Source organism: Drosophila miranda, chromosome 3, assembly GCF_003369915.1.
Source record: "Drosophila miranda strain MSH22 chromosome 3, D.miranda_PacBio2.1, whole genome shotgun sequence".
In the NCBI taxonomy this organism is placed as follows: Eukaryota; Metazoa; Arthropoda; class Insecta; order Diptera; family Drosophilidae; genus Drosophila; species Drosophila miranda.
The window spans coordinates 17,876,273-17,894,147 of record NC_046676.1 but is presented as its reverse complement, the minus strand read 5'-3'; the positions used below and the strand labels follow the sequence as shown (position 1 = coordinate 17,894,147).

General features: G+C 48.3%; 3 protein-coding genes and 1 long non-coding RNA gene across 5 annotated transcripts; 1 reads left to right on the top strand and 3 right to left on the bottom strand.

The window, feature by feature from the left end:
- Positions 1–61: 61 nt before the first annotated feature.
- LOC117187765 (serine proteinase stubble-like) lies at positions 62–2,507 on the bottom strand. Its single transcript, XM_033390583.1, has 6 exons — positions 1,616–2,507; positions 1,246–1,562; positions 673–1,192; positions 488–595; positions 332–430; positions 62–269 (listed from the first exon to the last, which is right to left on the bottom strand). The coding sequence occupies exons 1-6, from the start codon at positions 1,680–1,682 to the stop codon at positions 202–204; spliced, it is 1,179 nt and encodes a 392-aa protein (XP_033246474.1). The 5' UTR covers positions 1,683–2,507; the 3' UTR covers positions 62–201.
- Positions 2,508–2,807: 300 nt separating this feature from the next.
- LOC108160902 lies at positions 2,808–3,844 on the top strand. Its single transcript, XM_017295174.2, has 4 exons — positions 2,808–3,194; positions 3,255–3,340; positions 3,409–3,559; positions 3,624–3,844. The coding sequence occupies exons 1-4, from the start codon at positions 2,963–2,965 to the stop codon at positions 3,794–3,796; spliced, it is 642 nt and encodes a 213-aa protein (XP_017150663.1). The 5' UTR covers positions 2,808–2,962; the 3' UTR covers positions 3,797–3,844.
- A 39-nt stretch (positions 3,845–3,883) lies between these two features.
- On the bottom strand, positions 3,884–8,911 carry LOC108160900 (serine proteinase stubble). Of its 2 annotated transcripts, XM_017295172.2 has the most exons (7): positions 6,719–8,911; positions 6,517–6,647; positions 6,032–6,262; positions 5,109–5,220; positions 4,790–5,043; positions 4,434–4,727; positions 3,884–4,370 (listed from the first exon to the last, which is right to left on the bottom strand). In XM_017295172.2, exons 1-7 carry the CDS (start codon positions 8,185–8,187, stop codon positions 4,255–4,257), a joined length of 2,607 nt encoding a protein of 868 aa, XP_017150661.1. In that variant the 5' UTR covers positions 8,188–8,911; the 3' UTR covers positions 3,884–4,254. The 2 variants fall into 2 exon arrangements, with proteins under 2 accessions (XP_017150661.1, XP_017150662.1); XM_017295173.2 differs by lacking the exon at positions 6,032–6,262.
- Positions 8,912–15,901, bottom strand: LOC117188350. The gene is made up of 3 exons (XR_004472556.1): positions 15,815–15,901; positions 15,140–15,246; positions 8,912–8,953 (listed from the first exon to the last, which is right to left on the bottom strand). It is a non-coding gene; the product is annotated as an uncharacterized LOC117188350 (long non-coding RNA).
- Positions 15,902–17,875: the final 1,974 nt, after the last annotated feature.

Below are 17,875 nucleotides of genomic sequence, written 5' to 3'. Positions count from 1 at the left end.
CGCATAGGCATCGCTGTGGGTTCCATAATTGGAAGAAAGGAGTCTACATAGTAAATAGTGTACATAAAAATATTTATTAAATCTACTAAATAAATGTGTCTCTTATGTGGTTTGGCATATTTGGATTGCACATATCCACTGCCTAATGCTACGAGCCATAAACTAATGAGATTTGTCGCGGGCTAAGTCCTGGCGCTTTCGCTACAATTCGTTGCGTGTCACCACATCCTGTATCCACCTCACAGTCTTCTGAACATTGTGGTATATGCCTAAAACAGAACAATCAATTAGTTTTCCAATCATATCGTAAGTTATTGTGGAATGCTCGCACCTGGCTGGTGATCGACGCCACAGCCGAAGCCGGCGCTAGTGATGCCGACGAGTACAAATCGTCCGCGATCCTTGATCACCAGCGGACCTCCGGAATCGCCTGTGAAGGACCACGAACTTGAATATCTTGCTTGTTCTGCTTGCCCCACTCACTCACCCAGACACGCATCCATGTGGCCATCCGAGTGTCCGGCACAGAACATTTCCGCCTTGATTTCCACATTTATTTGCTTGCTCTCGTGCCAGCGAATGCAGTCGAAGGTGGCTGATATGATGGCAAATGGCAGATATTGATGATGATGAGTGGAGTCAGGAATTCTGAAGATCTGAAGAGCTACTCACTAATGATCGGGACGCTGGCCACCTGCAGCATGTTGGTGCCCGCATGCCCCAAATGTGCCTCGGTCTTACCCCAGCCGGCGATGAGGCCCTTGCGTCCGATCAACCGGATGGGATAATGGGGCAGGCAAATGGGCAGGATGTGCTCGCTGAAGGCCGTGGGGTGGGCCAGCTTCAGCAAAGCCAGATCGTAGCGGTCTGGCTGCGTCATGCGAAAGTTAAAGCGCGGATGGATGATCTTTTGCACTACGCTGTGCTTCTGCACTGGCAACGGCTCGTTTATGTGGCCCAGATCCTGGGTATCCAGTTCTCCCAGATACACGGTGATATCCGGCAGCTGCGCCTGCTGTATGCAATGAGCAGCCGTGGCCACCATGTTGGCCGAGATTAGCACCCCGCCGCACTGGTACTCGGCTATGCGGATGTGCGCCTGCCACGGATACTCGGCGAACTGTGCCGGCCGGCCTCCGATGATACGCTTCTGTAGCGTGTTCTGAGCAGTTCGTGGCACCCCACACTCGGGCTGTAATGGATTGGAGGAGGCTCAATCGTCACTGTGGCAGCCACAAATCTTACCTGAACGTTGAGCAGCTCATTGTCGTCGCGACGCCGCAACATGATGCGCTTGGGCAGACTCTGCAGACTCATCTTGAGCTGGCCATAATCGATGAGATTCGCCAAAGACGACGGGTGCGGATGCGGCAGCTGCGACTGGGATAGATGCGGATGCTGGGGGTCGGCGGCGATGCAGCAGCTGAAGAGCCACTTGTTGCTGCCACAGCCCTTGGCATGCTTGCCGCCCTGCAGCCAGCAGGAGAAGCTCAACTTACAGGGCCATATACCGCTCTGGTGCACACACTCCGCGGGCACGCCCAGCAACGTGTTGAGGATATCTGAAGGAGACCAGCATCAATAGGCAGTTTGGGGGACTCTTGCACTTACTCACTAGCCTGGCCGTGGCTGAGGTGGCCGGATAGCAGGAGCAGCACTAGGAGCCACACCAGCAGATTCATTGTCACTATTCACTGTTCACTATTTGGAGTAGATATGATTACTGGTGGGTGTTAAGGCACTTAACACAATTTGTGGACTGTTAAATCTCCATTGGCATGAGCTCCGGATGGGTGCCAACGAAAGCATGACAGTTTCTTATTCACTTTTATGTAGCTGCGGCTCTTCTGGCCGTGTCTTCTGCTCTTTCTTCTACTTAGATTTCTTATTACTGCTGCTGCTCCACTTTTACTCGGTGTCGTCTCTGGTTATGGGTATGGGTATGGGTATGGGTATGGGTATGGGTATGGGTATGGGTATGGGTATGGGCTTGTCTCGCGGATGACTCACGGCCGAGAGCTTTTACGGGGAAAGAGTTGTGGATGTGTGTCCTTGATATGAGAACGAGATACGAGTTTTGGGGTCACCTGTCCGCACAGGCACGCACTAGCTAATGGATCTTTATATAACACTCATCCCAATGGGAAGTGTGCCAATTCACTTGGCTCGATGGCACAGTTTCCTTAGTGCTTTTCCTTTTACCACCACGAGCAGCCATTGATGTTGCCCGCACGACTCACACATTTTCCGAAAACTTCTCCGCGAGATGGGGCTCGGTTCTCTAGATGGTCTGTAGATGGGAGGTGGAGCCGCCACAACCGCACGCGCCGCTGGCCAAACTCGAACTGGGCGCCGAATGCTTCCGCAGCAACAGGTTGGATCTTGGTTCTGGTTTGTCTTGGCTCTGCTGGTGGATGCCACTGCCACTGCCACTACTGATGTGCTGTGTTCTTCATCTTTACTAATTATTACGAAATGCTGATGCCAGCAACGCAGGAAATGTGCCCCAGGTCTGTTATAATTATTTTATGCGACATAATTGCCACAACCGCTGGCATCTCGCCATCTCTTGGAATGGGAACACCACACGGCTGGAGGTGCGTTCCAGAGTCAGACAAAGGCGAACCACTGACCCCAAAGGGGGGAGCCAGCCCATCCATTTATGAAGTAACTTTCTAATTCGGGATTAGCATAATAAAACATATGCTACCCACCTATTGTACGAGTGTACGAATACGAACTGTTCTCCTAGCAGGCCTTTGCTGTTTCGGGTCTCTCTCGCCTTGTCAGTGTAGAGCCAAAGGTTGTTCTCTATTCAGTTCATCGTAGTTTGTTCTATTGTTAACACATGAAGCAGCATACACTACAGCAAAAAAGAAACAAAACAAAAAAAAAAAAAGAACTACACTGAACACAAAACACAATTGGGAACGCACCACACAATCGACTCTCGACGATAATCATGGGGCGTAATCACCAGGGCAGTATTGCATGCGGCACTGGTATCTCGTACGTGCAGTGCCAGAATCTCAAGTACAACGTCATCATCCTGGGCTGGCTGGGGGTGATCATATCCTTCGTGACCCTGGGCAGCTCCATGCTGACCCTCCACATGCACCCGAATATCGGACTGATGCTAAAGCAAGCGCTCCTCAGCATTGCCGCGGCCAACGAGCACCAGTTTCTGATGAATCGTGAGTTGAACCCATTGACAATCCTTCTCCTCTGACGCCTCCGTTTCCGGCTCCTTGCAGTGTTGACCATCTTTAGCTATTGCGCATATGGACTGTCGTTGATCAACGCGGCCGTCAGCCTACTGCTGCTCATTGGCGTGGCTCGGGTAAGAGGAAATGCTAATGCCCGAATAACATCCGTTTTCTTGACCTTTTCTCATCCTCCTCGTCTAAGGATATGAGCTGTCTGATGTATCCCTGGTTGATATTCCATGGCTTGATCTTTGGTTTTGGCCTGTATGTGGGTATCTTCTATGCCACCGTGGGCCTCTTCATTGATCTGTCCACCTTTTTGTTGTGCCTTCTGGTATTCACGCTCGTTCTGGGTAAGCTCGTCGCGGAAATGATACATCCCTTAACTCAACTCAAAATTTCATATCGTTTCTTCAGTGATCTTTTACAAGATCTATCACGAGGTGTTCACCCTATTCCGCGTGATGGGAGAGCAGTCGAAGTATGGGACTCTTGGCGGCGTCTTCTACAAGGATACCGAGCATGGTTGGACAGCAGCGGCTGGAGTTCCCTGTCAACAGGTCTACGTGCCCGTGCCCCTTAAACAGTAGCTGCACAAACAATGACATTTAATAGAATAAATTGCGACGTCATTTCAACATTTGTATAATTTATTTACACACGAAATGTAGTTCATAAATAGTATTAAAATTACATAACAGCGCATATGACTACGTAAATTAATCCATAATTATTAATCATTAATTATAATTAGTTTAGGGCTGGCTCTGCAATAATGTCGCACGGATGAGCATCTTTTAGATACAGATTCACACATGTACATATGCAGTACATACCGTCCATTTCTATCCGCTAAATTGTACTGCGCTAATTTGTTCAATTACATTAAATGATATAATTCGTTTGTATTCATAAATAGAGTTAGCATTGATCAGAATTCAGTATTCAGTGAGCAGAATGAAGTGAATTATGTACAAAATCATGCACCAGACAGGTGCGATTGCGATTGCGAATGTGAAACGATGAGAATAAATTAGTAGTAAATCCATCAGATGTTCATCGTGAGGCCAACTACATAGGATACCCAGTCGACGGTCTTGCTCACGCTGTGGTAGATCCCTGGCTGGCCACGGGACGCACACGAGTACCCGGCCGAGACGACACCTGGAAGAGGGAGAGGGAAATGAGTATAGATGCAGGTAGCAAGTCTCTTGAAGGGACACTCACCGATCAAGTACCAACGCCCGTTCTTGTCGTGCATCAGCGGTCCACCCGAGTCGCCCTGGCACGAGTCCTTGCCCCCATTGCGGTAGCCCGCGCAGAGCATCTCCTGATAGATGACCACATTGATGCCGTTCTGCCGGTGCCAGCGCTCGCAGATCCGGTTCTCGATCACCGGAACATCGACGGCTTGCAGCGTCTTGGGACGCAGCCGAGAGCCCGGATTCAGAGCACCCCAGCCGGCAGCCCATCCGAATTTACCCAGAAAGTCCTCGTTCTTCTCGGGCAGGCAGATGGGGGCTGTAGTGGGAAGATAATCAGCATGAGCAGCTTTCGGAAGGAAAGCGCAATAGGGTGCTTACCTATGTGTGGCATGAAGTGCACGGTCCGTTCCAGCGTCAGCACTGAGATGTCAAAGCGATCCGCCTGCGGGGTGAACTTGAAGTACGGATGCACATCGATCCGACGAACACCGAAAGTATAAGCCGGCAGTGGTTCCACGGCCGAGTTTATCACGTAGTCGCCCAGTGTGACGTGCACCTGACGAGGAGTGGCCCGAGCCACACAATGCCCGGCGGTGACCACATGACGGCGCGATACCAGCGATCCTCCGCATCTGCAAGGAGGAAGCCCATATTCCATTCAGTAATGGAGCAGCTAGTGCCTTCTTTCAGTGCTTACCTGGATGATCCAATGCGTATGTAGGCCTGCCAGGGGAAGGAGCCGAAGCCGGCATCATCTCCACCCACGATGCGGCGCTGGGCGGTCTGCTTGGCCAGCGAGATGCCGCAACCTGGAATGGCAAGGGGGAACGGAAAACGCTCTCAGTTAGTAGAGATTGAACTCAGAGATCCCTCGGATCGGAAGGATACATATATGGAGGGATTAGTGAAGCATTAAACAGAGTGATCGATCACAAAGCAAGCAAGCAATTAGGCAAAAACAACAAAACAACGAAAGCATCGCGATGGGTGGGTCTGCCACTGCCGGGTGGGTCTGGTCTGTCTCCGCTTTCTAGTCTCTAGTCTCGTCCAACTGAGGGTCTGGGGGTTCATTTGGGAGGTCTACCCGTGTCTTGCACATGGAGCGTAATGCCGTTAAGCTATGTGTAATATGGCTTAATTATCATTAGCGTGCTGTGGTAATTAACATGCTCATGCTTGGCAATTAAACTCTATATCTATATCTTTCATTCCAGCCCCAGCCTTTCTTTCTGCCTCCTTCGAGGGGGGCTTCGGCTCGGTTTTAGTGGCGTGCATACATCCGAGAGTACAGCAGCTCAGCTTAATTGGGCGCTGAAACCTAGCCAAGAGTGTAACTAAAACAAATACTTACAAGTACGAATTACGAGTGCATAACTACATAATATACTACTTAATGAAGATGGGAGAAAAACAAAACGAACTACAAAGTACTTATATGTACATAAAGAGTACGTAAATTTGTTAGATTTTTGTGGCATGCAAATTATTTCTCAACTATTTCGTTGAACCGATTTTTGGGTGGGGTGGGGAGGGTTTTAGTGTGCACGTGCTTGGGAGTTGATTTGGGTTTGGGTTGGGATTTGGTTTTGGATTGGTTCGAGTTGAGGCTGCCACACTCACTGGGTTCGTTGTTGACCGGTCCGTAGTTCTTTTGCGGCAGATCTGTGAGATCTACGGTGTTGCCCACATAGTCCGAGCTGCGCAGATTGGCCGACTTGGCCGTGCGGTGGCAACAGCCGCGCAGCACTCCGTTGCAGGTGCCCTGAATGAGGCCACCGGACAGCCAGCAGCCCAAAAAGAACTCACAAGTGCCGCCGCGGTTCTGGCACTCCATGTTCGTTGTGATGTCGACTGTCGGATGGGAATCGGAATCGGTATCGGTATCGGAATGGGTTGCTTTTTCTTGTGTTGTGTTGTGGTGTGGAGGTGGTGTTTCGGTTGGGTTTCGAAGGATTACATGTTGGCCTAGTGCAAGCAGTTTCCCAGCAGTGACAGCAGCAGTAGCAGCAGCGACTCTAACTTATGCTCTACTGAACGCGGGGATTGGGGCTCCGCTTGGATTGGGTGCAGGGAGCTGGGTGGGGTTGGGGCTGGGCTGGACTTACCTTTCTCCTTGAACGTGCTCGCCGACTGCGGACTGTTGGTGGCTTCCGAGGCGTTGTCCAGCTCCTGCAGACTGTAATCGTTGCGCACATCCTGCACGGCGGCCAGTTCGTTGATGCCAAAGTTCTGATCCCTATAGGGTAACAGAGAAGGTAACGCTCAGAACATGATCGATCGCTCACTCTGTGTGTGTGTGCTACTAACCTGAAGGCGAGGTTATCGCTGAAGTACACTCCTGTGCCGGAGGGTCCGCTGCTGCCCGCCGGACCACTGACTCCAGTGGTTCCCACATTGTCGTTGGAGGGGAACACCACACGGGGACTGCGCGACGACTTGTACGGATAGTAGCGACTCTTGCGGGAGCCCTGATAGTCGCTGGGACCCACGTACTCCTGGAAGTTCTTCTGTGGTCCAAACTGGCGGATGGGTGCGGGAGGTCCCGTCCGGAATTCCGTATCTCCGAAGTAGAAGCCACGCTGGGGACGCTGTGGGAGGGCCGTGATGGGTCCGTTGATGTCCCCAAACTTGGTCACATCATCCCGATAGAGCTTGAGGCCGTGGGGCTTGGAGTTGCTCGACAGACCCGGGAACTCGAAGCTTGAGGGCGATACGTCCGAGTCGAAGTACAGCTGGCGCGTGTGGCGCGTCTCGTGCCCTTCGTACTGGGTGGACGTGGGCGAGGCATCCTCGCTGTATGGCTGCGGCTCGAACCCCGCTCCACTGGTCTCCCCGAAGATGGGGTTGTCCTCGCGATAGGACTGCGGATGGAAGGGACTCGCGGGCTTCAGGCTGTAGCTGGGAAACTGGAAGCCCACGCGGCGACTGGTATTCTCCGGCTCCGCGTACTCCAGCTTGTCCGTGGAGCTGGCAGAGGCCACCAGATCGCTGCGTTCCGTTCGTTCTGGCTCGAGTTCCAGCGGCTGCTGCTCAGGACTGCCCTGAGTGGCCAATTCCGCTGCAAACTGATGGGCCACAGCGGCTACTCCATCGGCAGGCGGTCCCAGCGAGGAGAGCGTGGCATTTCGGCTCGGACGCAGTTGAAGGAGGGCTCCGGCAGAATCGGGATCTGCCTCCGTCTGGAGGGGGATGTACATGTAGTTGCGCTGCCTGCCCTGCCGCGTCACGTTCTCCGGCATCGTGGGCACCAGTTGCTTTGGTATCGTGATCAGGTCGCCTTGAGGCAGCTCCACCGAGGGCGCCGGAATGATCTCGACGGCGGCATCGGAACGGCGCTGGGCTGCGGCGGCCGCAGGCACGCCCAATTGGCGGGCGGTGCGATAGGAACCAAAGGACTGCACAATGGTGCCGTCGCTGCGCTGGCGCACATCCTTGAAGCTGATGTCGTCCTGCTGACTGAAGCGCTGGAAGGGCGCGTACAGATTGCGAGCCGTGGGCGCCAACGTGGCGGTGGCATAGGGCGAGGAGGATGTGGCCACCGCCGCCGCCGCCGCCGCCGCCGCCGGTGATTGCCAGGGCAGCAGCTGATGTCCCGTCAGCAGTTGCCCCGTGGACACTGTGGTGGGTGTGGCCGCCTCAACACTGAGCACTGAGTAGAGGCAGCACCAGCAAAGGGCAAACAGTTGGATCAGGCTCCATCTCCAGGTGCAGATGCGGCTGCGACTGCGGCTGTTGCTTCTTGTGTGGAGCTCGTTGCTGTTGTCGGTCAGTAACATCTTACATCGAGCAGGATGAGCGTTGGTTGGTTGTTGTTGTTCAGTTGAGGCAGCTTTTGTTGCTGTTGTTGTTGTTGTTTTTGGTGCTAATGACACTGCCTCCAATTAAGGTGCAGCCGCGGCACTTCCTGCTTGCCGTCGTCGTCGGAATAGTTGATGCTTGAACTTGAACGCCGCCCCAGCCTGGTGTCCGTCCGTGGCGCCTTTCCTATGCTTCACTGAGCTGCTGCTGGTGGTGTTGGTGGTGCTGCTGTTGTCAGCTGCGTGCCGCGTTCATTGATCTCCCCACTGGTTTTTTGGTCTTGCTCTCGGTCTTGGACTTTGTTTTGGCTTTGGAGATTTTCAAGCTCGACTCCCCGTCTATGTTACAATTCAGTGGGACTTGAGGATTTTGTGTGTGTGTGTGTGTGTGTTTCTATGTGCCTGCCTCGGATAGCTCGTGTGGCAAGTTTCGTTTTGATGGCTGAATTGGTCCGGGTGCGGGTATAGGTACGGGCACGGGCACGGGTACGGGTTGGGTGTTGGATTGCTGGTTGTTGGATGTTTGTCCAGCGGTTATTGGACTCCTCTGTATCTGGGAGTGTGTCCGTGTGTGTGTGTGTGTGTGCTGCTCCAATGGCAATTATGGCAATTGCTGTTGACGCTTTAACAGCGACTTTTCAAGCGGTTTCGTGTGGTTGCATGCATCGCATCGCGCTATTTGGCTGGCGACATCCACATAGACATCCACGAAGAGCTTCGGTAACAAAATTACTTCCTTAATTGCCTGCGGCAGATAAACGAAAGATAGAAAGAGAAGAACGGGTTTTAGTTTTTTGTAGTTTCCATCGTATTCGAATATTTTGGCAATTAACTCTACTCCCCGATGAAGTGGGTGCATGGGTGTGTTGTGTGTTGCATGAAACGAACGCCCATCATCGTCGTAAAACTCATAAATGCCCAAATGAGCTTTCATCTGGCAGCCATAATCTCCGCTTTGCGCATTAAATTCCCATTAATCGCGCAACAAATTAATTTTAAATCATCAATTTACGGTTTAACTTGCAGTTGGTTGCAGCCACAAAAGCTGCACTTGCAACTGCATCACGCGTGCATTTCCTCGATCGCCAGCTACCAGCTAAGTTTTTGGTAAACGAGTTGCTGGTTGCTGTGTGGTGGCTGGCGGGATAAAAGCATCTGGGAAAACTGGAAAAACCATCACCCAGCAGCTGGAAATTCGCAGCGTTTTTTAATTTCACTTTTTATTTTGTTGTTTAGTGTTTTCTATGCTTTTTACGTTTAACGATAGAAGGAAATGAATGAATGTGATTGTAAAAAGTGCAATAAAAGCCCAACCGACTTGTATTTCAATACCCTAGACCACACCACACAGGGCGTATTAGTTCAGTGATAATATCTTATTGGAAATATTCGCATAAGATCTAGAGGTGCGAGAGTTTGAGATAAAAATCCACTAACACCGTGTGGAATGTGTGTGTAAATTTAAGCCTAAATATCTCTAAAGAAACTTCCTACTCAACGTTGCCCTTGAAGCTATTTCGCATGGGAAGGGTATTCAATGGTCGACATCTTGCTGGTGGCTGCCCTTCTGCAGAGGCTAGTCAGCGCAGCTTTGAAAGTAAGAGTTTGTGAGCTTTTTTCGCTCAGCTGCTCTCAGCTGCAATCGCATTCGCAGTCGCAGTCGATGTGGACGTCGCTGCTGGCGTATTTTCACTTTCATTTCGAGTTCAAGCACCACTGAGCTGCTGCTGCGCTGCTGCTGCACTGCAACGCTTCCTTTTCGGTTGATTTGTGCGGGCGCAAACTTGACATTTTGAACTTGATTTGCGGCTTCGGAGCAGAGGCAGGGGCCAGGGCAGAGACCGAGACAGAGACAGAGGCAAGCGTGTTGCACAGATCGATAGGGAGGTAGGGTATGCTTCCTGGTGCATGCCAACCGAATCGTGACGTGACTCTGCGGCATGGCACCGGGCATCGACAGCCGTAGCAGATGGTTTGCATAACATTTAACACATTTTGCGGGCATTTTGTTTCTTTTGTGGATGGATGTTGGATGTTGATTATGAAATATTGTATTTTTTTTGGCGGTTCAACTGGTTTTGCTAGCTAAAATACCAGCTTTTTCCTCTGCAGACCTCCCCCCCCCACTCAGTGATGCAACGTGTTGCAGAAATTTAATTTACATATTTGTCAGTGTTGGAAAGCGGGCGCAGGCGCAGGAAGAGCTTATCCGTCCTCGAGATTACATAAATATTAATTTAGCGGACAGCTGCCCCTTCCATCACCACCACCATCTGGATGAAAAGCTGCAACACAGCAGCTGCCACAGTGGCGCATGCGTGCAGCGTCCACTGCAACGGAACGGCCTTGAGTGAAGGACGCCGGAAACTCGCTTTTGCTTTTGCTTTGGCTTTTGCAGCATTCACTTTCTGCCTTTCTTTTGTGCTGCTCTTTCTTTCTGTCTTTCTGTTGTGCCCTCTCTTTCTCCGGCTGCTGCTTCTTTCACACTTCCAATGCCCCTTCTGCCACGCACAATTTACAATCAGTTTGCTGACTGGCCTGGGCCTGGCCTTTCAGTTTATTTGTTTTAATTAACAACACTTTTCCAGGGCTTTGCTTTTGCTTCTGTTTCTGCTTCTCCTCTTTTTCGGGGCACCGGCACCCCCACTCTCCGCTGAGGCAGCCCCCGCCCGCAACATGATTACTTTTGTTTTAGTTTTTTTGTGTTTTTTTTTTTTGATTTTGTGGCAGTGAAAGTTTTTATTTTCTGCTGCAAAACAATGCGTCGTTCATTTCGTTTCGTTTTCGTTTTCATTTCGCTGTAAACAAGCGATTTTGTTGCTCTTTCTGCTCGTAATTGAGATAAATGCATTTTAAATGCGCAACCGCAGCTGCAGCAGCAGCAGAGGCAGCAGTTGCAACAGCAGCTACCTCCAACTGGTTGCAGTTGCGTATGCAGATGCGATGCGATGCGATGCAAGGCGATACGATGCTGAGTGCCTCATTGGACATGGACTTCGCATCAGCAGAGTTGATTGTGCGTCACAAATCCTGAGAAACTTTTCTCTCTCTTCGGTTCACGCATAATTCAAAGCAATTCCCGCTCCTTCTCCCTCTCCCTCGTCACAATGGAAAACTAGAAAATTTGATGAAGACAATGCCTAATGCGCGAAATGACAATGGCACCGGCAGCACGGGGCTACACAAAAGCTCAGCCAAAAGTTGTCAAATTCGTTGTTTCTCGTTTGTTGAAATGAAGCGAGTCAAGGAAATTTGTATGCATTTTGTTGAGTCGGGGGAAAAGTGCTTATATTATGGAGGAGACCCAGACCCAGACCCAAAAGCAGGCATGAAAAATGAATTAAAGAAAAAGCTGACAAAAGAAAGAAGCACCCAATGACTGCTGAAATTTAATTTATGTTTAAAGTGGGAGGGGAACAGCGATAAATGAGCTTCAGGCAGCTTAAGATCTCTTACTCTCTGAGAGAGATTTTAAAGAAGCTTTCTTTGTTCAGCTTATCAGCAGAAAATAAGCAGAAGAAAAACGATAGATAAATGGATGAAGGAATCAAAACATACATAAAGAGCTGCCTGCCGAAAGATTGTTTATGAAAGTGATAAATAACAGACTACTAGATTTGTTGCCACAAAGAAGGTTTCGCTTTCTACAATATACAAAATATTTCTCTCCCCCCCCTTCAAAAGGTGTGCGGCGGGTATTCCCCCAACTTTTACCCTAACCATACAATTTTTCATTTATTTATTTCATGGCAGTCGAGTCAAACAATCAAGAGAGACAATCAAGATAAGCACCACTCCACTCCACTCCACTCCCACTCCCACTGCCACTGCCAGGTTGGTTGTCGATGGTTGTCTCTTCTTGGCAAACTTGAATTAAAATAGATTTGCTCAATTATTTTGAATTGCTACCAATTGCATTTACCAATTGTTTGCACAAGCCAAAAGGTTAAACCCATTTGACTTTCCCACAAACAGCACCAGCACCACCACCAGCACCACATCCACGTCCAGCAGCCCCACCAACAATCCACCAAGTAGGTCAAACAGCTGCGCTGCGCTCGTCTTGGCTGCCTGGCTCAATGCGGGGCTGAGCGGCCAAATTAAATGGAAATTGGTGTCATGCCATGCCATGCCTTGCCATTGGCACATTTTGTCCAGCCAAAAAATTAACGAACGGGAAAAAAAAAAACACCAGAAAAACCGAAAACGAAAACAAACGAAATATAGTATTAGAGGCGACGCAGACGCAACGCGATGAAAGCCGCGCTCCAAGGTGTTATTGGGTAAGGTAAGTGCCGTTGTAAGCCGAGGGGGCTGCGGCAAGCACGCCCGCCCGACCACATAATCAATACTCGTACGTACAACTGTGACGTCTGCTGCAGCGAGGAGTGTGCGCTAATTAGCATTCATCATACAAGCCACAAGGCTGCTACGCAATTGTTACGAATGTGTTAAGTCAACAGTCAACCCGGCGGCAGTCGGGTGTTAAGAAGTGGCTAGTGCTAGTGCCAGTGCCAGACTATCGGACATGGCAACAAAAACAAAAGGCGCTTGCCTCGTACATATGTATGTACATATGTACATATATTAAGCATGGCATGCAAATCACATCGATGCGAATGGTGATGGGAATGATGATGATTATGCAATTAGCGCAACACACATAGCGTATGCGCAATATTAATCAAAAGATTTTGTCGGGCGCTAAAAAACAGGCAAACAAATTGTTGTGGCTATCCAACCAATTCTAGCCGGTAATCGCTAGTCGCTAGTCGCTACAGAGAGAAATGGGGAAACCCCAAACTGGTTTGGAAACGGAATAACAAACGACTTAAGACACGAACTTGAAGCAACGAAAGGGCGAACCCAGTGATAAATGTTGCCTCCGATAATTAGGTGATCCGTATAGCCAGTAGCTACTATGGTCACCTCCCCCGACCCGCCCACCACAGCTACCAATTAACCAAAAACAAATAATTAAACAAAACAACCTGAATACATAATCATCATCGAATCGATTTGACCCAAGCCCAAGCCCAAGCCCGAGCCGGAGCCGGAGCCAAAATCCATACCAAAAGAGGAAAAACGTTGAAAAAGAGCAGCAAAAATTGAGAAATCATTTGCATATGACGAGTGTTTCGATTGACTTACATAAGCTCGGGCCAGGAAAAAGAGCAAAATGGGGGCACAAAAGAAAGAAAGAAAGAAAGAAGAAAAATAAGATTTACATAAAGCATCAAAAAAGAAAATAAAAGCAAGGCGAACGGAGCTAACAAATCCATGGCCACGGTCACAATTTGGCGGAACTTGTTTTCCAACAAGCAGATCGTATATTTTGGGTTTTATTACATGATGAAAAAAGGGTCAGATCTCAGTCCCCTCCAAAAACCGTCCAAGCCAAAACCAAACCGGATTTAAGGCCCCAGCCCCAGCAGCGGCACCTAAAAATTAAGTAATTTGTGTCAGTCCCGAAAGAAAGTTCTCAACCGTAATAAATATACGGTAAATATATGGCACCTACTATAGGTCTCTACAAGTATGTATGTATGTATATGTAAGTATCACATGCTCCAGAGAGCAGCCCCAGCAATACGAGTTTCTCCGCTTACGCAATACTCCTCGTAAGCCAGCCCTAAATTGAAAAAGCAAAATAAAATAAAACCATTTCAGGAAAACGAAAAAGGCGTAAAGAGATGTTACAAAAAAGAAAAAACCAAAAACCAAAAAAAAAGGACGGCTTCGGCGTTCGGGTGTGCTGATAATGAAGTTCATGTCATACCTACACACACACAGTGATATATATCTTATACAGTATATATATACATATATGTATTGTGTAGTCGAGACGAGACTTCGGCGGAGCCATAAAAACGTTGCCAAATAATTTGTGGCTCAAGCTGCAGTTAACCAAATTGGGGTTAAGTTGCCCCAATGCGTCGCTTCTCTTTCTCTCTCTCTCTCTGCTCATCTCTCTTTTGTCTCTTTTCCCATTTCGTTTGCCCTTCTTTCACGCACTTTTATTGTCCGACTATTTATGTTTTCCGGTTTGTTGTTTGTTTGTTTGGTTTTTGCATTTCGTCTGATTCGGTTTTATTTGCTTTATTGGCGACTTGACATGGTTTTTTCTTTTAACTTTTTTAAGGCAGCTATTTATTATTCAAAGTCTGCTTCGTACTGCTTATATAATAATTATCACGTTGTTAATTTGGAAACAGATTGAATAATCCGTTTGTACTGCAATATCGTTGAAAATGTGATTTAATTGTGTTATTGGGTCGCAAGTTCAAAGTGGGAATCTGCCCACTTGAGATCTTTGTGCTAAGTATATGATAATTTTTAAAGAATATTCCCTTAAACTCAAACTAAATAGATGCCATATAAATGCTTGTTGTAACTTAAAAGCAATTTCCCAGTAAACGGCAAGGATTCCCGTATTAAAGAGCCATTGAAATATTTGCATGCCACATATCCCGTGTCCCCCACAAAGGCAAAAAAAAAAGCCCTGGCAAATTGACTCTAGCGGATTATGTGTCCAGGCATGTGGCAAGCATTCAATTGCAAATACTTTCCACATTTAGCAAGACACCCCCCGACCACGCCATGAGCCCGAGTCTGGGCTGGTGTTTGCGTTTTATGCATTTACTGGTGCAAGTATCTGCACCCGAATGGGGTGTAAAATAATGTGGGTATACGAGTAGTATATGGTAAGATTTATTAGATAATGACGCTTTACTTTTGCTCCGTAAATAGTTTCTTTTTGTGCGGTTCGTGTGCGATGCGAGTGTTGCAAGTGTTGCAATGTGCAAATGATTTAATCGCCTGCCAGCGGTTAGTGTTGCCGCATAAGTGTCGATTCGATTTAATGTGAAATTTATGAAATTTAATTAGTCTAGATATCTAGCTATCTCGATCTCTTTGGTTTCTGACTTACCTTTAAGCAAGGATATGGATAGATTGATCTGCAGATTATTAATCCAATTTGAAGATGATTTCTTAATGGTATTTTGTGGGGATTTGGTTTTGGCCACAGTGGAACGACTGTGCAAAAGGAGAGAGAGAAATTGCATTAGGATCCAGATTACAAATTGCTTGCAATTTACGTTTGTTATTTGCTGTTTTTCTGTTTTCTTTGCACTTTTGTTTATTGTTTTGCTGCGTTTTGTTTCGTTGGATTTGTTTTGGTTTTGCCTTTGCGTTGCCTGGCTAAAAAAAATATAAAACAAAAAAAAAAAACGCTTTTCGCTGCTGGCTGATCGGATCAGCAAACAAGCAGAAATATTGTTCAAAGTCGCTCGCTGGCAGCAACTGCAGCTCCGACTCGGACTCGGACTCCAATTGCAAAATCAAATCACTTTCACTGTTAGGCGTAGATCGAAGGAGAGTGGAGAGTGGAGAGAAGGAGTCGCTGTTTGAAATTGCAGGCGAATGCAAGCTATATCCAATCCGTAGCACCAACACTAAAGTTATTGCGCTCTCCAACTCTTTTAATCCTAATATCACCTATCATTTGGGGCAGCGCAGCCTTAATTTGCAGTTTGATTGACGCCCCAAGTCCTGAGTCTTATCTTATCTCAACTAACATATACACAGACACTCCTGCACTTACAGCCAACGATCGAGGCCCGTGAGTAGCGGTAATTACGTACGCGAGCCCAAACTGAGCTAGAGCTGAACACGACCTTCTTGAGCGGAGTCTCAAAGAAGTCTGAACTGAAGCGCAGGCGCCGAGCGCCAGTAAGCTTGGCTTACTGAGCTTTGCCAGCTGCTGCGCAGTCGCCGTTTCTCTCGTTGTTGTTGCTGTTGCTGTTGCTGCTTTTGCGGCGTCTTGTCTTCCTACTCTTCTGCGCTTTTTTCGGCTGTGCTGTGCTGTGGAGTGTGGAGTGCGTTTGCACGAAAAATCAAAGCAAAGGAGAGCTTGGAAACAGCTGTCGCTTCGGCTTCGGCTCTCCATCTTCGTCTCCCATCACCGATTAGGCAACAATAAATGCACAGACAAGCGTAAAAGATATACAAGAGATGGACGCAGAGAGAGAGAGAGAGAGAGAGAAGAGTACTCGTACTGTAACAGCCACCGCATTGTACAAATAATACAAATTATTGCTTAATGCCGGCAGACGTCGACTTCACCCTCTTCCCCACCATATTTTATCCCCCCGCTCTATCAACTCCCCCGGCACCCATTTCGTAAGCTGTAATTATGATATGAAGTCGTAAAGCATCATTGGACGCCATGGTCAATAGTAAGTACCAGGCGGCCGAGTCATAGTCCGGCCATCGTTTTATTTCAGTTTTATAGCTGCCCAAACATGACAGCCGCCAATTAAACATTTTCAGTTCATATTTGTCCAAAGCCTTCGGCCACAAAATACAGAAAAAAGAACCCACAAATCACAAAAGCGTCGCAACATTTAATGCCTTTTGACAGACTGTGACATGCTGTGACTCGGCTTTGACAGCAAATTGCATTTGATTTGATTGAAATGTGTATGTGTGGAAGCGTGCGCCGTGTCCAGGCAGAGCAGACCAAAAAGCCCATGGCCAGGGTCGGATGAGGTGAGGTTTAATGTCTTTGGAAGAACTGGAAATGAAATTGCAATCCAAAAAATAAATGAAAATACATAATAATAATCTACAATCTATGTATAATCTATCAAATGAAACTGTTGAAGAAACCACCAATTGGATTGCATTTTGTTCACAGAATGTATAGAAGTAGAGGAAGGTAAATCGAGTTAAATGTTCACTCCCAAGTACAATAGTTCCCAGACCTTCCAAAGCGGCCAACACTCTTTCGGAGGAGTTCAACAACTGATGATCTTTGTCGGCCGCACTCGCACATCCCCCACAATGGTTCATTTCATCCGTTATCGCTTTGAGATCCAATCCACTCGAGCGTTCAAGCTCGCACCGTGATCACTCGTACGAATACTAAAAAATTCAACGTCAAGGCTGGTCAGGGGAGCCTTGATCTTAAAACAGGGTGGCACGGGGTTTATCCCCACAACATCTGATGCGATGTCTATGCGATGCGTGAGAGTGTGCGAGTGTCACCCATGCTTGTGGACGTGGACTGGCCTTTGGAAAACCACGAAGCGGTTACCATCGACATCGGCATCGCATCCGCCGCCGCTTTCAGATGATTCATCCGGCAACGACTTTTTTCGTAGATTTCTTCTATTTGTTTTTTGGTGGTGGTGGCGCTGCTGTTTTTGTGGCTGCCCCTTGCTATTTAGCAGAGCTAAAAGTCCATTTTGCTCTGGATTCGAACACCCGTTGAAGGCGAGTCGAAAGTGAAAGGAGCAGCGGCAGCGCCATCGACAGCGGCACATTTCTTTATCTGTATCTGTGGCTGGTACGGCCACAGCTGCCCCTTGCGATGATGATACTGCCGGGGGGTATGGCATTGGCAATGGTGCGGGTGCTGATGCCGATGTTGCCCCAGCTTCCACATCCACATCCAAATCAACTTCAGCTCCAGTCCAGCTGCTGTTGCTGCTGCTGCTGGCGGATACTTGGGACAGATGGAAAGTGTTTTCTGTAGCTTTACTTTTCTGCGGCCAAAGCAAATATTTGCATACACTCCGGCCTGCCACCGTTAGAGATCGCAAAGTCGAGTAGCAATTGCTCTGAATTTCGCTTGGCACAATTTCCAAGGGGTTGCCTTTCG

Bases quoted from the DNA above. Each gene is read 5' to 3' on its own strand.
- LOC108160902 (XM_017295174.2), top strand. From the start codon at position 2,963: ATGGGGCGTAATCACCAGGGCAGTATTGCATGCGGCACTGGTATCTCG. The intron at 3,195-3,254 runs GTGAGTTGAACC...GGCTCCTTGCAG, and splicing joins GCACCAGTTTCTGATGAATC to TGTTGACCATCTTTAGCTAT. The intron at 3,341-3,408 runs GTAAGAGGAAAT...TCCTCGTCTAAG, and splicing joins TGCTCATTGGCGTGGCTCGG to GATATGAGCTGTCTGATGTA.
- LOC117187765 (XM_033390583.1), bottom strand. From the start codon at position 1,682: ATGAATCTGCTGGTGTGGCTCCTAGTGCTGCTCCTGCTATCCGGCCAC. The intron at 431-487 runs GTGAGTGAGTGG...GGTCCTTCACAG, and splicing joins CCACATGGATGCGTGTCTGG to GCGATTCCGGAGGTCCGCTG. The intron at 270-331 runs GTGCGAGCATTC...GTTCTGTTTTAG, and splicing joins TGGCGTCGATCACCAGCCAG to GCATATACCACAATGTTCAG.
- LOC108160900 (XM_017295172.2), bottom strand. From the start codon at position 8,187: ATGTTACTGACCGACAACAGCAACGAGCTCCACACAAGAAGCAACAGC. The intron at 4,728-4,789 runs GTAAGCACCCTA...TTCCCACTACAG, and splicing joins GCACTTCATGCCACACATAG to CCCCCATCTGCCTGCCCGAG. The intron at 4,371-4,433 runs GTGAGTGTCCCT...TCCCTCTTCCAG, and splicing joins CGGGCGTTGGTACTTGATCG to GTGTCGTCTCGGCCGGGTAC.